The 16,625-nt window shown below is 41.4% G+C and overlaps 1 protein-coding gene and 1 long non-coding RNA gene across 3 annotated transcripts in view; one reads left to right on the plus strand and one right to left on the minus strand.

Annotated features, from left to right (window-relative positions):
• The window catches only part of ngef (neuronal guanine nucleotide exchange factor), a 39,913-nt gene extending 27,670 nt beyond the window's left edge, over positions 1 to 12,243 (plus strand). For both annotated transcript variants that reach the window (XM_061828239.1, XM_061828240.1), the window contains exons 8-15: positions 638 to 767; positions 843 to 917; positions 1,944 to 2,033; positions 5,466 to 5,629; positions 5,709 to 5,867; positions 8,815 to 8,894; positions 8,961 to 9,065; positions 9,152 to 12,243. In XM_061828239.1, coding sequence (XP_061684223.1) covers positions 638 to 767; positions 843 to 917; positions 1,944 to 2,033; positions 5,466 to 5,629; positions 5,709 to 5,867; positions 8,815 to 8,894; positions 8,961 to 9,065; positions 9,152 to 9,396 — 1,048 coding nt within the window. In that variant the 3' untranslated portion in view covers positions 9,397 to 12,243. The remainder of the gene's footprint in view (positions 1 to 637; positions 768 to 842; positions 918 to 1,943; positions 2,034 to 5,465; positions 5,630 to 5,708; positions 5,868 to 8,814; positions 8,895 to 8,960; positions 9,066 to 9,151) is intronic.
• Positions 12,244 to 15,241: 2,998 nt separating this feature from the next.
• Positions 15,242 to 16,301, minus strand: LOC133505209 (uncharacterized). Its single transcript, XR_009796172.1, has 3 exons — positions 16,221 to 16,301; positions 15,992 to 16,034; positions 15,242 to 15,775 (listed from the first exon to the last, which is right to left on the minus strand). It is a non-coding gene; the product is annotated as an uncharacterized LOC133505209 (long non-coding RNA).
• Between the last annotated feature and the right edge of the window lie 324 nt (positions 16,302 to 16,625).

The following is a 16,625-nucleotide window of genomic DNA, read 5'->3' on the forward strand; positions in this document are numbered from 1 at the left end:
TACCTTAGTACTTTCGATACTTTAGGCCCCTTGACAGTTATCAAGTTTTCCTCCCTGTTGGACACCCCTGCTAATATTAGTACTTGCCTATCTCTATAAACAGTGCAGCACATGGGTTTACAGCCATGCAATAAGTACAGCTTCTTAATCAAAGAAAAACTGGTTGCCATCCAATCGGAGGGCACATCGATACAAATAGCCGCACTCACAATCACAGCTAGGCGCAACGGCACGGTGACTCAGCTGGAAAGTGTTGGCCCCACAGTTCTGAGAGCCCGGGTTGAATCCCAGCCCTCCCAGTGTAGCGTTTGCATGTTCTGCCCGTGCATACGTGGGTTTTCTCCGCGCACTCCGGTTTCCTCCCACATCCCTTAAACATGCAACATTAATTGGACATTCAAAATTGCCCCCAAGTGTGTTTGTGAGTGTGGCTGTTGTCTGTTTCCATGTGTCCTGCGATTGGCTAGCAACCAGTTCAGGGTGTACAATGCTTTCTGGCCAAAGATAGCTGGGAGAGACTCCAGCACTCCCACGACCCTTGTAAGGATTAGCGCATCTGATAATGGACGGATGTATAGTGCAGCATTTTTTTAACTCACCACAGCTTATGGAAACGTGAATATCTGTGTTTCTCCAGAGAGGGAAACCAGGCATTCCGGGAGACCATGGCAGTATTGGAGAACCATCCATGTGTCAGAGGGCTGTCCTTTACATCATTCCTCATCCTTCCCTTTCAGAGGATCACAAGGCTCAAGTTGCTTGTTCAAGTAAGAATACCAAATTAATTCAGAAATAAGTTTTGAAGTCACTGTTATTTTGCGTTGACTGAATTATTGTCACAGAATATCCTGAAAAATGTTGACGAACACTCTGAGAGGGAAGCAAATGCAATAAAAGCTCACCAGCGACTGGAGCAGGTAAACATTATCATTAAATTGATGATTGTTTGTTTCCAAATAGGGCGGCGCGGTGGGTAAGCTGGTAAAGCGAAGGCCTCACAGTTCTGAGGTCCTGGGTTCAATCCCAAACCCGCCTGTGTGGAGTTTCCGAGTTCTCCCCGTGCCAGCGTGGGTTTCTTCCGGGCACTGTGGTTTCCTCCCGCATTCCAAAAACATGCAACATTAATTGGACACTCTAAATTGCCCCTAGGTGTGATTGTGAGTGCAGCTGTTTGTCTCAATGTGCTCTGCTATTGCCTGGCAACCAGTTCAGGGTGTACCCTGCCTCCTGCCCGTTGACAGCTGAGATGGGCTCCAGCACTCCCCGTGACCATCATCATAGGTGCATGTCCACTGTGAGAGAAGTAACCTAAAAAGAAAAATCCAGAAACCACAATGTATGATTTTTTTACAATTTATTTGTGTGATACAGCCCTGTGTATAGACACTGAGTGGGAACTGAACCCACACTGACTGCACAAAAGTGACTGTCAAAATGTAATATTATTCAGTACATTACTTATATATTAAACATTACCAGAAATAAAGATGAACTAAAGGTCCAGGGAATAATGTCACACTTTGCCTCACAAAATTGTTTTGTTGAATTACTTCAAACAAAATTATATTGGTGCATATCATAGCAGTTCCAAGATAATATATTGCTTGTACATGCCCTCATGGCTGTGAGACATCGTGGGATGGCATTATTCCGATGACCTCCTTGTTTATGCATATCATTGTTTACTGTCTATTATCCTGCTTTTGACCTTATGAATAATATGTTCTAGTATTCCTATATAGTCATAAAAGCAATTAACAGGTTCTTTAATTTGTTTGTACACAATATTGTTACATACAGAGATTCTCCCCAACATTCATTTTTAATTTGCCTATAAAAAGAAACCATTGACTAATAAATGAATGATATTGATAAATTTTCATTCATCTCCAATTGCCATGTGTTTTTTTTTTTGTGTGTGCGCATGTGTGTGTCTCCTACAGATTGTGAAAGAGTGTAACGAGGGTGTCCGAAAAATGAGTCGTACCGAGGAGCTTATCAGCATTGAAAAGACATTAGAGTTTAAATCCAAGGTAAAGAACTATACTGTACTTCTCTTCTGGCATTTTAACTGCAGAACTTCACATGTTCCTTTTGTCTGTGGCACTGATGTATGAGCATTCATATGCCAGTCATATATGTTTAACCTGTTCTCCAATTTAAGGTTATGGGTAAACTTGAGCCAATTTCTGAAAAGAATGCAAAAATGGATGCAAAAAAGCACCCAAAAGCACAATTCACAAGTTTGAAAAAGTAGTAAATTTATTGAAATATCAACAGTACTTTCTAAAATCACTGCAAGACTGAAAACATGATATCAAGACTAAGGAAAAATTACAGCAAAGCTTTAACAAACAATGTAAGAAAAGGAATACTTAACTCTCACCAAAGCTGGTACAAAATAAGCCCAAAAGGAACAACAAAAGTTCTCAGCAAGACTGGTGGTAAAAATAGACAAAAAAAATCATGGACTTTTGGTAACATGGAATGCAGTCGTGGGATACAGTAAGGCTTGTGAAAGGAACTGGTTCATGTTGTGAGAGGAGGCCATGGACAGATGCAGACTATGTGGACTAACTAGGTCATGACCGTTTAATCAGCCGACCCATTTAATTGGCTTTTATCAGCTCTTTTCCATTTACATATTAATACATAACAACTTTGGACTGAGATAATAGCAAAGTGGGCAATGCCAATGACCCAGGGGACTCTGCCTACCGGTCTTGAAGAAACTGAAACAAAAAGAAAAAACAACCAGCAGAGTGCAAAAACAAAATGGGATTTGAAAAAAGGCATGAGCGCAGGAAGTAATGTTTCTGAAATGATGGGAAACAATTACTGCAAAATAAAAGCAGGCAAGATAACATGAAAGAAAAAACTAAAAATTAATAACATAATGAGACATGACAGTCCCAGGTGACTTCAGATGACAGATACATAAAGACAAACAACCATTCACACATATGGGCAGTATATAGTCTTTAATTGTCCCCTCCGTAGAAATTGCACATTCCGCGTCACTGACCAATCAGAGGCCAGAGATCTGCATAAACCACGCCCCCTTTTTGGACCCGCAGTTTTCTCAGTCAACGCTGCATGGTCCCGTGTAGCTTCTGTTGGCGTTTTATCGCGTATTTGGGTTCTTTAACAATAGATATGGTTAAGAGGTGTAGTCATGGACTTTATAATAGTGACGACAGGTAACCTGAAAGGCTAGTTGGTGGAGTTCAATTCGTACATCACTTCCAGGTTAATTGACCCCACCGTACAGGGCACTTAACCACGCCTCCTGAAGTCACGTCACCCCACTGTTGCTAACCTCAGACAAATATTAGACAAAATGGCGTCGCAGGAAGAAAAGTCGAGAGCGAAATTGTCCGATTTACCATCTGATTTTTCACTCGCATTCTTACCGAATAGTGAAATATCGTTGAAGAGCAGACAGCAGGGCTTCAAGTACTTCAGCGAGGGGTATTTCAATGGTATTTCCATGCATATCGACGGAGAAACCATTGATATTAGCGCGAGATCTTTCCGGAGTCAGAGGAAGACTGAGAAGCCACATAACATAATATATTATAACCCAAAGACGAATTCGTCATTGACAGTTTCGTATTTTCGTATTATCTATCACACTTGTGTGCAGAATCTGTATGTGTATCTGTATAGCCATTTGTGAACCGCCGTATGAAGGAAAAGAAGAAGGCGAGGCTTGAGTTACGAGTTGTTTCTCTCGTTTTCTTTGTGTAACGTCACGCGCTCCCCTCAATAATTATTCTTGAATTAGTGCCGAACCTACGTAAGTCCCGACCGAGTACGACAATCACTACTTTATAGTGTCCTCAAACATCCTTCCTTCAGTCTTGATGTCTCGGTGCCCGTCGAAGGCTTTTCGGACTTGCTAGTCCAGTTTAGCTTAGCTCGCTAGCCGCCAACAAAGAGACACGTTTGTGCAGTCAGGTCCTCGCAAAGTATCGCTCAACACAGATTAAGTGTGTCAATCTTTCACACGTAGCTATGTTATGCAAGCGAAGAACTGCTAATTCATTTATATGAGACATGTATTGAAAATCAAATATAGGGCTTACCTTCGTGCAAAGATAGTCCGGTTTAGCTTAGCTCGCTAGCCGCCAACAAAGAGACACGTTTGTGCAGTCAGGTCCTCGCAAAGTATCGCTCAACACAGATCAAGTGTGTCAATCATTCAGACGTAGCTATGTTATGCAAGCGAAGAACTGCTAATTCATTTATATGAGACATGTATTGAAATTCAAATATAGGGCTTACCTTCGTGCAAACATATCTGTTCCGGTTGATTTTAGATGGATTCAGTTGATCATGCGATCTTCCACAAAGTTTGATCCATCGAAGACATTTTTCGTACTCGGTCTTCTGTTCCGGTTGATTTTAGATGGATTCAGTTGATCATGCCGTCTTCCACAAAGTTTGATCCATCGAAGACATTTTTCGTACTCGGTCTTCGGTTTTGGAAAGGGTACAAATTGAACTCCACCAACTAACCTATCAGGATACCTGTCATCACTATTTCAAAGGCCGTGACTACACCTCTTAAGCATATCTATTGTTAAGGATCCCTAAGACGTGATAAAACGCAAAAAAAAGCTCTACTGAACCATGCGACTTTGTCTGAGGTTATGGCGGACGACAACAAAGGGCGTGGTTTAGGCACATCTCTGGCCTCTGATTGGTCAGCTACGCGGCCCACGCAATTTCTTCGGAGGGGTCAATTGTGCAACACAGTGTGGGTGTTTAAACATATATCATGAAAGACAAAGGATTGGAAAGCCTTGCACATCCATATTTAAGAAATGTACTGGATTCACTTCTCCTGTAGCTGTCAGTGACGTCAAAGAACAGGCGAAACGTTTTAGTTTTTAAATGGCTGCTTCACTTTACCATAGCTACTGAGAATAGAGATACAGTGAGACATCTGTGATTTTATAAGAACAAAACAAATGGTCCCACTACACTTGTCAAGGGAGCTATCAAGGATTCAAAATTTGAGCTGTTCCTCTTTCTGGAGCTTTAGTCTGTCCTGGACATTGTCTTGTGTTTCAGGACTTTAAGGTTTCTCTGCTTTGTGCCTTGTGTTTTCTCTGAAAAAAAAAAAAAAAAAAAAATCTCCCTCTTACCCAAATTCTGCGAGATTGTCTTGAGAGATTTACAAATAGTGTAAAGTTTTATAACAGAGATGATTGCCCGAGAGAACAGTTTGAGAAAGAATCATGCAATATGTTCTCAGAAAATCCTCGGAATACTTCTGTGTGCAAACATTTTGTGTTTGTTGCATTTGTACATCCAAATAAAGCCCCTTCAATGCAAATCGAGTCAGACAGAATATGATCACTCTCCAATGGGAGCAAGCTCATTCGAGATGCTTTGCCGTGAGCCTGTTTTGTAGAAACATGTACTGAAAATACAAAACCTTCCTACTTCGCTTGTAGTCTGTGCCCATCATCTCCCACTCCCGCTGGCTGCTCAAGAAGGGTGAAGTGCAGCTCATGGCAGGACCCAAGAGCACCAGGACATTGCGAAGTCGTAAGCTCTACCAACCCGTCGTCTTGTTTCTCTTTAATAACCTGCTGTTGGTCACCAAGCGCAACTCAAGGTAAGCATTCATGAAGTCATTCTCACTTTAAATGCAGTCTGTCAGTTTCATCCTGAACAAAAAGATAATGTCTTTCCAGTGGGGACAAGTTTCAGGTTCTTGACTCCTGCACACGGGCTATGCTGAGGACTGAAGATCTTGAGGACCAAGGCCAGATGCTGGCCTATGTATTTAATCTTAGATTGCTAGAGAACCAAGAGGACCGTCAAGCCAGCTACATGCTCAAGACTTCTAGCATGTAAGTTCGTGAATCATCACGAGGAAAGTGATGGACTCTTAAGGCTTTAATTACTATCATCTCCTTGCCCATTTCTGATCTAGATTTCAAGTGGCACATATTGTATATTACTGTTTATTTGCACCGAAATGTTGAAAAAGCCTACAAGTCTATCAAAATCTTGACGAACAAATAAAAAAAGAGTTAACACTGAGCAGCAACAGCACAGATGCAAACAAAACTCAATTGTAAACAGCATTTACTTGGCCTGGCTTTACATTCTATTACCCATCCATTTAAATGAGCAAAACCATGGCATTAATATACTGTACTAGAAAACTTATTTAATGATCAATACACTACCATATTATACCATATCTATTCTTTATTTAATCCTCTGTACCACCTAATGGGGGACTGCAGTCCAGTTGCAGACACAGGAGCAGTCCCATACAGACGCACTATAGCCAAATAAGCATATATATCCATGCATTCATTTTCTTAGCCGCTTATCCTCACAAGGGCCGCAGGAGTGCTGGAGCCTATACCAGCTGTCAACAGAGAGGAGCCACTGTACCGCCTATATATACAGTGAAGAAAATGAGTATTTGAACACACTGCTATATTGCAAGTTCTCCCATTTAGAAATCATGGAGGGGTCTGAAATTTTCATCATAGGTGCATGTCCACTGTGAGACATAATCTAAAAAGAAAAATTCAGAAAGCACAATGTAAATTGTTCACCAGGTTTTCACACAGTGCAGGAGGGATTTTGGCCCTCTCCTCCACACAGACCTTCTCTCGATCAGACGGGTTTCTGGGCTGTCGCTGACAAACACAGAGTTTCACCTCCCTCCAAAGATTTTCTCTTGAGTTTAGGTCTAGAGACTGATGAGGCCATGCCAGAACCTTGACAGCTTCTTACGGGGCCAGTCCTTGGTTTTCCTGGCTGTGTGCTTCAGCTCATTGTCATGTTGAAAGACCCAGCCACGACCAATCTTCAATGGTCTGACTGAGGGAAAGAGGTTGTTTCCCAAAATCTCACAATACATGGCCACAGTGATCTTCTCCTTAATACAGTGCAGTTGTCCTGTCCAAAGCATGAAGCTACCACCCCCATGCTTCACAGTTGGGGTGGTGTTCTTGGATCATCTTTCTCCAAACATGGTTGGTGGAATTATTACCAAAAAGTTCAGTTTTGGTGTCATCTGACCACAAAACTTTCTCCCATGACTCCTGTGTATCATCCAAATGGTCATTGGCAAACTTAAGACGGCCCTTGACATGTGCTGGTTTAAGCAGGGGAACCTTCCGTGCTACATGCATGATCTCAAACCATGATGCCTTAGTGTATTACCAACAGTCACCAACAGGAGTGGAGGTGGACTTTTAAAGACGGACTAACAGGTCTTTGAGGGTCAGAATTCTCGCTGATAGGCAGGTGTTAAAATACTTATTTGCACCTATATCACAAATAAATCTTTGAAAAAATCATACATTGTGATTTCTGGATTTTTCTTTTTAGATTATCTCTCTCACAGTGGACATCACCTACAATAAAAATTCAGTTACAGTGAAGAAAATACGTATTTGAACACCCTGTTATATTGCAAGTCCTCCCACTTCATCGAAATGAGGAAGGGGTCTGAAATTTTCATCGAATCAGATGCACCTATGTGAGGTCGTTAGCTGCATAAAGACACCTGTCTGACTGCACTATATTAAGGAGAGGATGACCGTGGCCATGTATTATGAGATTTTGAGGAACAACCTCTTTCCCTCAGTCAGAACATTGAAGATGGGTCGTGCCTGGGTCTTTCAACATGACAATGACCCGAAGCACACAGCCAAGAAAACCAAGAAATGGCTCCGTAAGAAGCATACCAAGGTTCTGGCGTGGCCTGGCCAGTCTCCAGACCTAAACCCAATAGAACATTTTTGGAGGGAGCTGAAACTCCGTGTTTCTCAATGACAGCCCAGAAACCTGTCTGATCTAGAGTAGATCTGCGTGGAGGAGTGGGCCAAATTGCCTGCTGCAGTGTGTGCAAACCTGGTGAACTACTACAGGAAACATTTGACCTATGTAATTGTAAACAAAGGCGACTGTACCAAATATTAACATTGGTTTTCTCAGGTGTTCAAATCCTTATTTGCAATTGTATCACGCAAATAAATCATACATTGTGTTTTCTGGATTTTTTTTTTTTTTTAGATTAGCCCACTCACAGTGGACATGCTCTTACGATGAAAATTGCAGACCCCTCCATGATTCCTAAGTGGGAGAACTTGCAATATAGCAGGGTGCTCAAATACTTATTTTCTTCACTGTATATATAGGTCACTGATGGTATAGTGGTACACATGCCTGACTTTGGTGTGGGCAACATGGGATTGATTCCCACTCATTGCTGGTGTTAATTTGTACCCCCCGACTGACTGACAACCAGTACAGGGTGTTGTCCTCCTTTTCCCTGATGTTAGCTGGGATGGGCTCCAGCACTCCTGTGACACTTGTGAGGATAAGTGGCTTGGAAAATAAAATGGATGGATTAAATATATAGTACTGTACTGGAAAAGTCAAGAAAAAGTTATTGATATTTTGTTGGAGACATTTCAGTTTGACATTTATTCAAAGATGAATATGAGACAAGATCAACATTTCATTTGATATTTCTATATATTTAAGTATTGATCTAACACGCAACTAAGATGATATAACCTTTTCAACATCTTAGATTAGTTGAAGACTTAAAATTGCCCGTTGGTGTGAAATCTCCAGGTCACCGGTAACCCCCATCAGGACAATTACAGGCCCAATAATTCATTAAATTTCCCAAATCAATGACATTCATGCCCATGGTGAAGTCTTCTGACCACTACTGTAGCACAAGAGCATTAACAGTGGATCTAAATCATAAGACAAGTAAATGTCTTGAGTTGTTACTAATCACTTAAATCCTGTGGACAGGAGTGATAAGCTTCGATGGATGTGTGCGCTGACTCCAAACCCGCGCACTCGTTTTATGTCGACCAGCGCACACCAATCAGGTGTGATTTCAAATTACTTAATCAACATGCAAATATATTGCTATTATTTATTTGTTGTGATTTTAGACTCTTTGCAGGTGCAATGTATTCAGTCGTACTCCTCTCAGGAGCCAGATGAACTCTCCATTGAGATGGCTGATGTTTTGAATCTCTTGGAGAGGACAGATGATGGTCTGGAGCTATTGTTACACCTTCAAAGCTATTCAGTGTAACTTTTAGTCATTGTGCCTCTTTTTTGTTGTTGCTGTTGTTTCCAGGCTGGATGATGGGGGAGCGGCTCCACGATGGCGAAAGAGGATGGTTCCCAAGTCGACTTGTGGAGGAGATACAGAGTCAGGAAGTACGAGTTCAGAACCTGAGAGAGGCATTCAAGGTTCATCATGCTCAAGAGGGAGGCGGAGCACTACAAAGTGGAGCAAGGATTGGCTTAAGAGGTGGGAGACCCATTCCAAAAGTCTGCAACCTCTTCAGTTCGTGGAATGATCCAATAGGGAAGAAGTAAAGCGGAGACCTTGAAGAAACTGCATGTGCAAAATCATTGAGTCCTTTATATCCTGGACTATGGGCAGATAACTTACAAGCTTCACTCTTCTCACTAGCCTCTTTTACACTGAAATGACGCACAATTGAAGCGGCAAAGCCATAACAGAAGAGCTGACATTTATCCACCGTTTCTTTTCATGCTGAAACCACCAAAGGCAGGATATTGCTGCAACTGTGTTTTTGCACACAGAGAGAAGCCTTCCTGTAATCAGATAATGTTCGGTGTCAAAATTAGACAACTGCTTTCAACACAGCACCACAGTGCACGAGTGGGTGGCACATCAACACTTCTAAGATTTGGTGTGTCAATCTTGGCTCTGGCGTCCCCTTGTGGAATTTGCATGTTTTTTCTGTGCTTCCGCCCACATTCTAAAAACGTGCTACTTGGGTAAATTTAAGAGTCTAAATTGTACATATGTGTACTTGTGAGCTTGATTGGCTTGTTTCTCTATACTGCTGTAAATGTGCTCTGCATTTGGCTGGCAACCGGTCCATTCTAGGATAGTCTCCAGTTCACCCACGAAAATGGATGGATGGACAAAAGGTTAGAAAAAGTCAATATTAGATGTTTAAAGCCCTGCAGAATTTCCTTATATGGGCATCACACCATTCGACAAAGCCAAATTTGACTGGAATGGACCATTACAAAAAATGATAGTTGGCCACTCACACCCGCACGTTGAGCCTTTTTGTCTACTGATGCGCTATGACAGAAATCTCTGACCCTGCATCAGGTGTTGAAGCACCACATATCATATATTGTACTGTATCATGGTATTCATCCATAAAAGCATTGTGTAATGATCAAAGAAGGAGGGTTGGCTGCAAATAGTGGAAGTGTGTGAGAATTATGCAGAGCGTGTGGATATTTTCCAAGGCTGACTCGCCTGCATTCACTGACTGTACCCAGCCTGTACCCAGCACACTACGTTCATCGCTGGCCTCCATTTTGGCAAAAGAAACTGCATGGCGAAACTTGCAGTTTCATGTACATGTGAAATTATGACTACTATAATTCCCGGCCTACAGAGCGCACCCGGTTACAAGTCTCACTGAGTACATTTGTAAAGGAAATAGCATTTCCTACATACAGTACATACGCTGCACCTGTGTAAAAGCCACAAGTGCCCACATTGAAACCCACATTGAAATACGAGATATTTACAAAGAAAGACGGTACACTGAAAGAGTTTAATGCTAGCACGGCGCTATCGCTAATGCTAACGCTAACAAGACCGTTAAAATAAAACTTACCGGTAAATATCACTGAGACACGCCAGTAACACAGCAGCAACACGCTAGCACAGTGCTAACGCTAGCACAGTGCTAACGCTAGCGCAGTGCTAACAGGCCCGGTAAAAATCACTTACTCAGCACATATATTCCACCGGTCTCATTCTTACCTTTTCCGCTCGAATGCCCCCCTGCGGCCGTTAGAAAAAATGCAAAAATTAGCCACATCACCGCATAAACCGCAGAGTTGAAAGCCTGTGAAAAAGTCACGGATTGCGAGCCAGAAATTAAAGTATAGTTGTTTTATGTATTGATGTAAAACATGATATACATACCGTATACGTATGGCATGTCCGTGAAAGCAGATTGTCTGTTAAATTAAAGCCCTTTTTTTGTGGTCTAAAAACACCCAGAGCAGTACAAAATTGTTTTGTACTTTTTTTGTGGGCTAAAAAGGCTATATACAGTACAAAATAATTATAAATAAATATCTAAAAAGCTTGAAAATATTTGAAAAGTTTTCAACTTTATCTAAACCTACTTGGCTATTGCTTGGAAGGGCTAATTATAGTATGTAGCTGGTTGTGGGAGTGAGTTGAAGGTTGCTTTCATTAGCCACAAGGTTAGCACTCTTGCTTTTTTTGTTAGTTACTTTTTTTTTTTAAATTAACCTTTGTTAAGGTTGGATGCCATAGACCAGGGCTTGCCCAAAACACTTATTCTTTACCAGAATTCGTATAGCATGTTCGAGAGACGAGATACGATGCCCCTTTGAGTAAATAGCCATAAATGTGAATTTGAGTGGCATGACTAAGGTAATGCTAAGCTAATACGCACACATTGCTTTTGATCGGAATGTCGCATGTTGGCAGGTCTGTGAGCTGAATCAGTTCTTGTATTTGTGACATTAGCGACTGCCCAGATGTACAGGTACCAGTCTCGTTCTGTTGATTGCGCCAGTAAACAAGAGGAGCCAATTCTGGCACCATAAAACTTTGTCAATGACAAAAGGGCATTTGGACTTCCAACTGGACACTACTTCCTGTCCGTTAAATTGTATAGGTTTTTTTCTTTTTTGTTTACAGACAATGTACAAGGGGCTCGTGATTACAGACAAATCCAAACAACTTAAGTAATGTTGTATGGATCTTAATGTGCAATGAAGGTTTTTTTTTTTGTCTCTTTGTTTTGTGCCCAATTCCCTTACTCTAGTGTGTAATAAATGAAGAATTTACATTTGATAAGAAGTTATTTGTGGTGGGATGGCCGATAACCCCAAATTTTGTTGTAGCTAATTTATTGTTAAGACACTGTAAATATCCCACAAACAATACAACATTTTAGACTTTAAATATTTCTATCCAACATTTCTGTTTGAGCCTTTGGATTAAGACGCACACAAATGCAAATATGAAAAATTCAGGTATATTTAAAGCTGTAAATGTGTACAATTTAATATGTGTGGAGCAGCATGATTGTAAAGCCTGTATGTTTCTGACCAAAAATGAGAACTCAATTGTTGTTTCATTTTTTTAAATCTGTAAATTATTGCTGATAAAAAAAAGTAAAAAATATAATCATCTGAATTTTGTGTACTGTGATTTCTGAGAGTGGTGCAGTGTTTTAAACACAAACTACTTCTGATAAGAAGGTAAATAAGGGTGGAGTAATGATGTGCTTACAGTTCCAAAGTACATAATATTGACATTCTTTCATTTCTTTCTAATAATCATCACCATCATTATAATTTTCCTTGACTCCTTCCTTGCTCTGAATGTATCAGAGAAGTTATTCTATTTCACTTTGAAGTTCCAGCATTTTTTAATGTATCATTTTTAAACCATTAATTACTCTGAGCATTTTTTAATTGTCATTTATTATAAAGTGTCAAGAGTATAAGTATTTCATCTGATATAATTTTATTGTAAAATATGAAAGTAATCAGTACTTCTGCATGTCATTAGTCATGTATAGTATTGCTTACGACAGCTTTTGACAATTGAAATCCAGTGTAGCTTTTAGGGATTTTACTTTACTTTTTTAACTTGCACAGCCTTTCCAGGTATTTTGATTGTAAATGCAGCACACAGTTAATACACACCCTAATTATGGATTGTAACTCCTGTTACATGACACACTACTTAGGCAATCTTGTTGGTTATTATTCAAAGTCGGTTTGTGCGTGGCACTTAAATTTGTCTTTGGTGGAACCACAATAGCAACAAAATGAGGCCTGAGAACACAACACAAAAGAATAAGAACATTTGTAAGAAGAGTAAAAGTGTCTTTCAGTCTCCGACACTCAACAAAATCATGAAAACATTTTCATGGAAATCACAGAATGGACACTTACAATGTAAATTCCAAAGCTACAATGTGTGTGTTTCTTTCGGCTTGTCCCTTTTGGGGTCACCACAGCGTATCATCTCAGATGAACGCATATATATGTTTGGCACATTTTTTACGCCGGATGCCCTTCCTGACGCAACCCTTCTCAGGGAGTGGAGGCCCCAGTGGGATACGAACCCACAACCCCAATGTAACTTACAATAAACTTACAACAACCAAGAAAAGCGTTTGTCACAAAAACCTCTACTGTAGATCACCTGCCTGTTTTTAGAGGTGGTTTCTCTCCCCCTAGTATAGCGGTAATGGAATTATTTAAAATTAAAGTTTTAATTTATTAATAACGGGTGCTAAATAAAAGTATTTGTTTATGAGCAATATCGTTCCAGCTCATCATTTACGTTAATGGTTCTCTCTTACATCATCATATATCATACATTCCATGAAGAATTATATTGCACCCTAACACCTGTTTATTAGAAGCTGGGAAAGTTTATTACATAAAAGACAGGCCACTGCCTGAACAGTTTGGATCATGTAAAATCGGAGGCAGGGAGAGAAGCCAGAGATTGTTCTCAAGTAAGAGTACTATTACTTTTGAATATGACTCAAGTGAAAGTAAAAAATAGTCCTAAAAATAATTAGAGTTAGAGCAAGAAAGTACGTGCCCTATTGGGGCACAAGTCAGTGCAATCTGTAGGCCGGTCCCAACCCCAGATAAATGTAGAGGGTTGTGTCAGGAAGGGCATCCAATGTGAAACTGTGCCAAACAAATATGAGGGCTCATCTAAAGAATCCCATACCGGATAGGTCGTGGCCTGGGTTGACAACACCCGACCCCGGCACCGTTAACCTGCAGAGCGTTGGTGGAAATTCAGCTACTGTAGGTCGAAGACAGAGAAGAGGAGGAAGCCGGATTGGTCGACAGAAGAATAAGAGGAATGCACAGAGCCTACAATTGAGTGGAGGGACTTTGAATGTTGGGATGGTGACAGGAAAAGGTCAGGAATTGGTTGACATGATGATTAGGAGAAAGGGTGATATATTGTGCATCCAAGAGAGCAGGTGGAAAGGTAGTAAGACTAGAACTTTAGGGGCAGGGTTTAAATTATTTTACCATGCAGTAAATGGGAAGAGATATGGAGTAAGGGTTGTTTTAAAGGAAGAGCTGGCTAAGAATGTCTTGGGAGTGAAAAGAGTATCAGATCGAGTGATGAGACTAAAATTCGAAATTGAGGGTGTTATGTATAATGTGGTTAGTGGCTATGCCCCACAGGTAGGATATGACCTAGAGTTGAAAGAGAAATTCTGGAAGGAACTAGATGAAGTAGTTCTGAGCATCCCAGACAGCGAGAGAGTTATGACTGGTTCAGATTTTAACGGATATGTTGGTGAAGAAAACAGGGCTGATGAAGAAGTGATGGGTAAGTATGGCATCCAGGAAAGGAAAGTTAGTTCAATATTGCGTTATGGACAGAATTCAATGCTTAAACGTCTGAACAAAAAAATTTCTTGTTGCCTGCTGGTTTAAATTATATTCCGGATTGTGAAAAGAACAACTCACAAAGACCACAACCCATTTATTAGTAATCTCCTGTCATGCCCCTGGCATCCTCCTCAGGCTGGGCGTGATCAGCCAATTAGTTGACACACACCTGCACCCTTTTTGGCTGATTACACCCGGTACTTATAGGTCACGGGGGACAACTAGTCCTCCGCCAGATCGTCGATTCCCATGCCTCGTTCCCGCACTCCCGTATACCTGACCTACCGTGTACCGACCCTCGCTTGTTCCCTGACCATCCCAGTAAGCCTGCCTCTTCTGATACAGCTGCTTTTCCTGACTGACTCGCTGATCATTGACCACGGACCGAATAAAGGCTTTCTGTACACTACCTGCTTACCTCTGGAGTCGTGCATTTGGGTCTGCCCTCGAGCCTCGTTCGTGACATCTCCACCAAAAAGGAAGTGCATAAATAGTATAGTAAATCTAACTTTCTAGATTTTAAAGCTGCTCGATATTTATCTGAGGATGCTGTGGGGATTTTTTTTTAGTCTGTGACAATTTTTAATGTACCTCCCTCCATCGAGCTTCAGCACTGCTCGACATATACACATTGGGTTTGTTATCCATGTTCCTACCAAAAGATCCTGTAATAACAGAAAAACATGCAACTGACATATTCCAAAGATGACAGCATGTATCATTTCACACAGTTGCCCTTTTTACGATTACCTCCTCCACATACATTCCAAAAGTTGCATAAACATCACATTGCATTTGTTTTATATTTACCATTTACTAATATCGGCTTATACATCATTAAAAGATTAGATGAATGAACCACACAAGATCATGGTGGGGTTATGATGAAATAAAATTTAACAGATTACTCCCACGCAAACATTGCAAGACAGACTGCACCTGAAATGAATCCTGGGTTCAGCCAGCAGGGGTCAATGAGTACACATGAAGCTTCGAGATGATCTACTGCTTCTGTCACATTACATAATGCTTCCAAACTGTGTCATCCCTAACATGGTAGCTCATGTTCTGTTGCGTGCATCACATTCTAACACATCTTATTCACTTCCTCATCAGTGGCGTCACTGCCATGGCAAATGTTTTGACAGTTTAGCAAACTTGCCAGTTATGCATCACAATGAGGATGACACGTTTGCCAGTCCCGAGCTGCATTGTCTCACAGGCATCCCATTTTGTCTATATCGGTGTTCTCAACCGTGGCTGCCATGAGCACCTGCAAAATAATGTGAATTTAGCTTCGCTGGCAAGTGCACTAACATTTGTGAGCGGAGGTACACTAGTCCAGAAAAGGCATCCATCGGAAACAAAACAGAAACACCACAATAAATAATACAACTGTTGAGGAGAAGCAAAGCTCTAGTGGCTATCTGTGCACATTCCTATAGCTTTAATATATAATGACAGATACTTCTTTCATATATTTTCGTACCTGTCACATCCCATCGGAACGGGAGTCGGACCCAAATGCAGGACTTGGACGATGCAAGGTAATGCGGGGAGAAACGTTTATTATTTCGTGGTCGGGGATCGGGCAGGCAGTCAGATGCAGCAGCGGTAGTTGGGATGTCGGGCGAAGAGAGCAGGTGAGCGGGCAGGCAGGAGTCGGTACACAGGAGAACAATCAAAGCAGGCAGAAGTATCAAAGGAGTCAGGCTTACAAGGTTGGTCGGAGAACAGGCGAAGGTCGGTACACACGGGTTGTCGATCAGGGATACCGGAGCACTCGAACGGGACATGAAGCTCAACGAACTGGCGCTGGACCAGTCGTCATCGGGGTCATATAAATACGCCGGATAATCAGCCCGCATGAGGCGCAGGTGTGCACCTCCCAATCAGCGCAACCGCACTGGCACCCGCACAGCCCGGGCTTGGAGCAGCAGGATCATGACAGTACCATGGGTGCGAACGTACTCTGATCTGCGTCTCCCTTTTATCCAAACAAAGCCTTGACAGAATATGTAAAATGTGTCAGATCGTGATCACAAAGTAACAAGCGTAAGGAATCTCTTGAGGAAGCACCTGATCAGAAGGAAAGATACAGGCTTTAATGTCTAAGCCCGGGA

Source organism: Syngnathoides biaculeatus, chromosome 8 (assembly GCF_019802595.1).
Source record: "Syngnathoides biaculeatus isolate LvHL_M chromosome 8, ASM1980259v1, whole genome shotgun sequence".
NCBI classification, from domain to species: domain Eukaryota; kingdom Metazoa; phylum Chordata; class Actinopteri; order Syngnathiformes; family Syngnathidae; genus Syngnathoides; species Syngnathoides biaculeatus.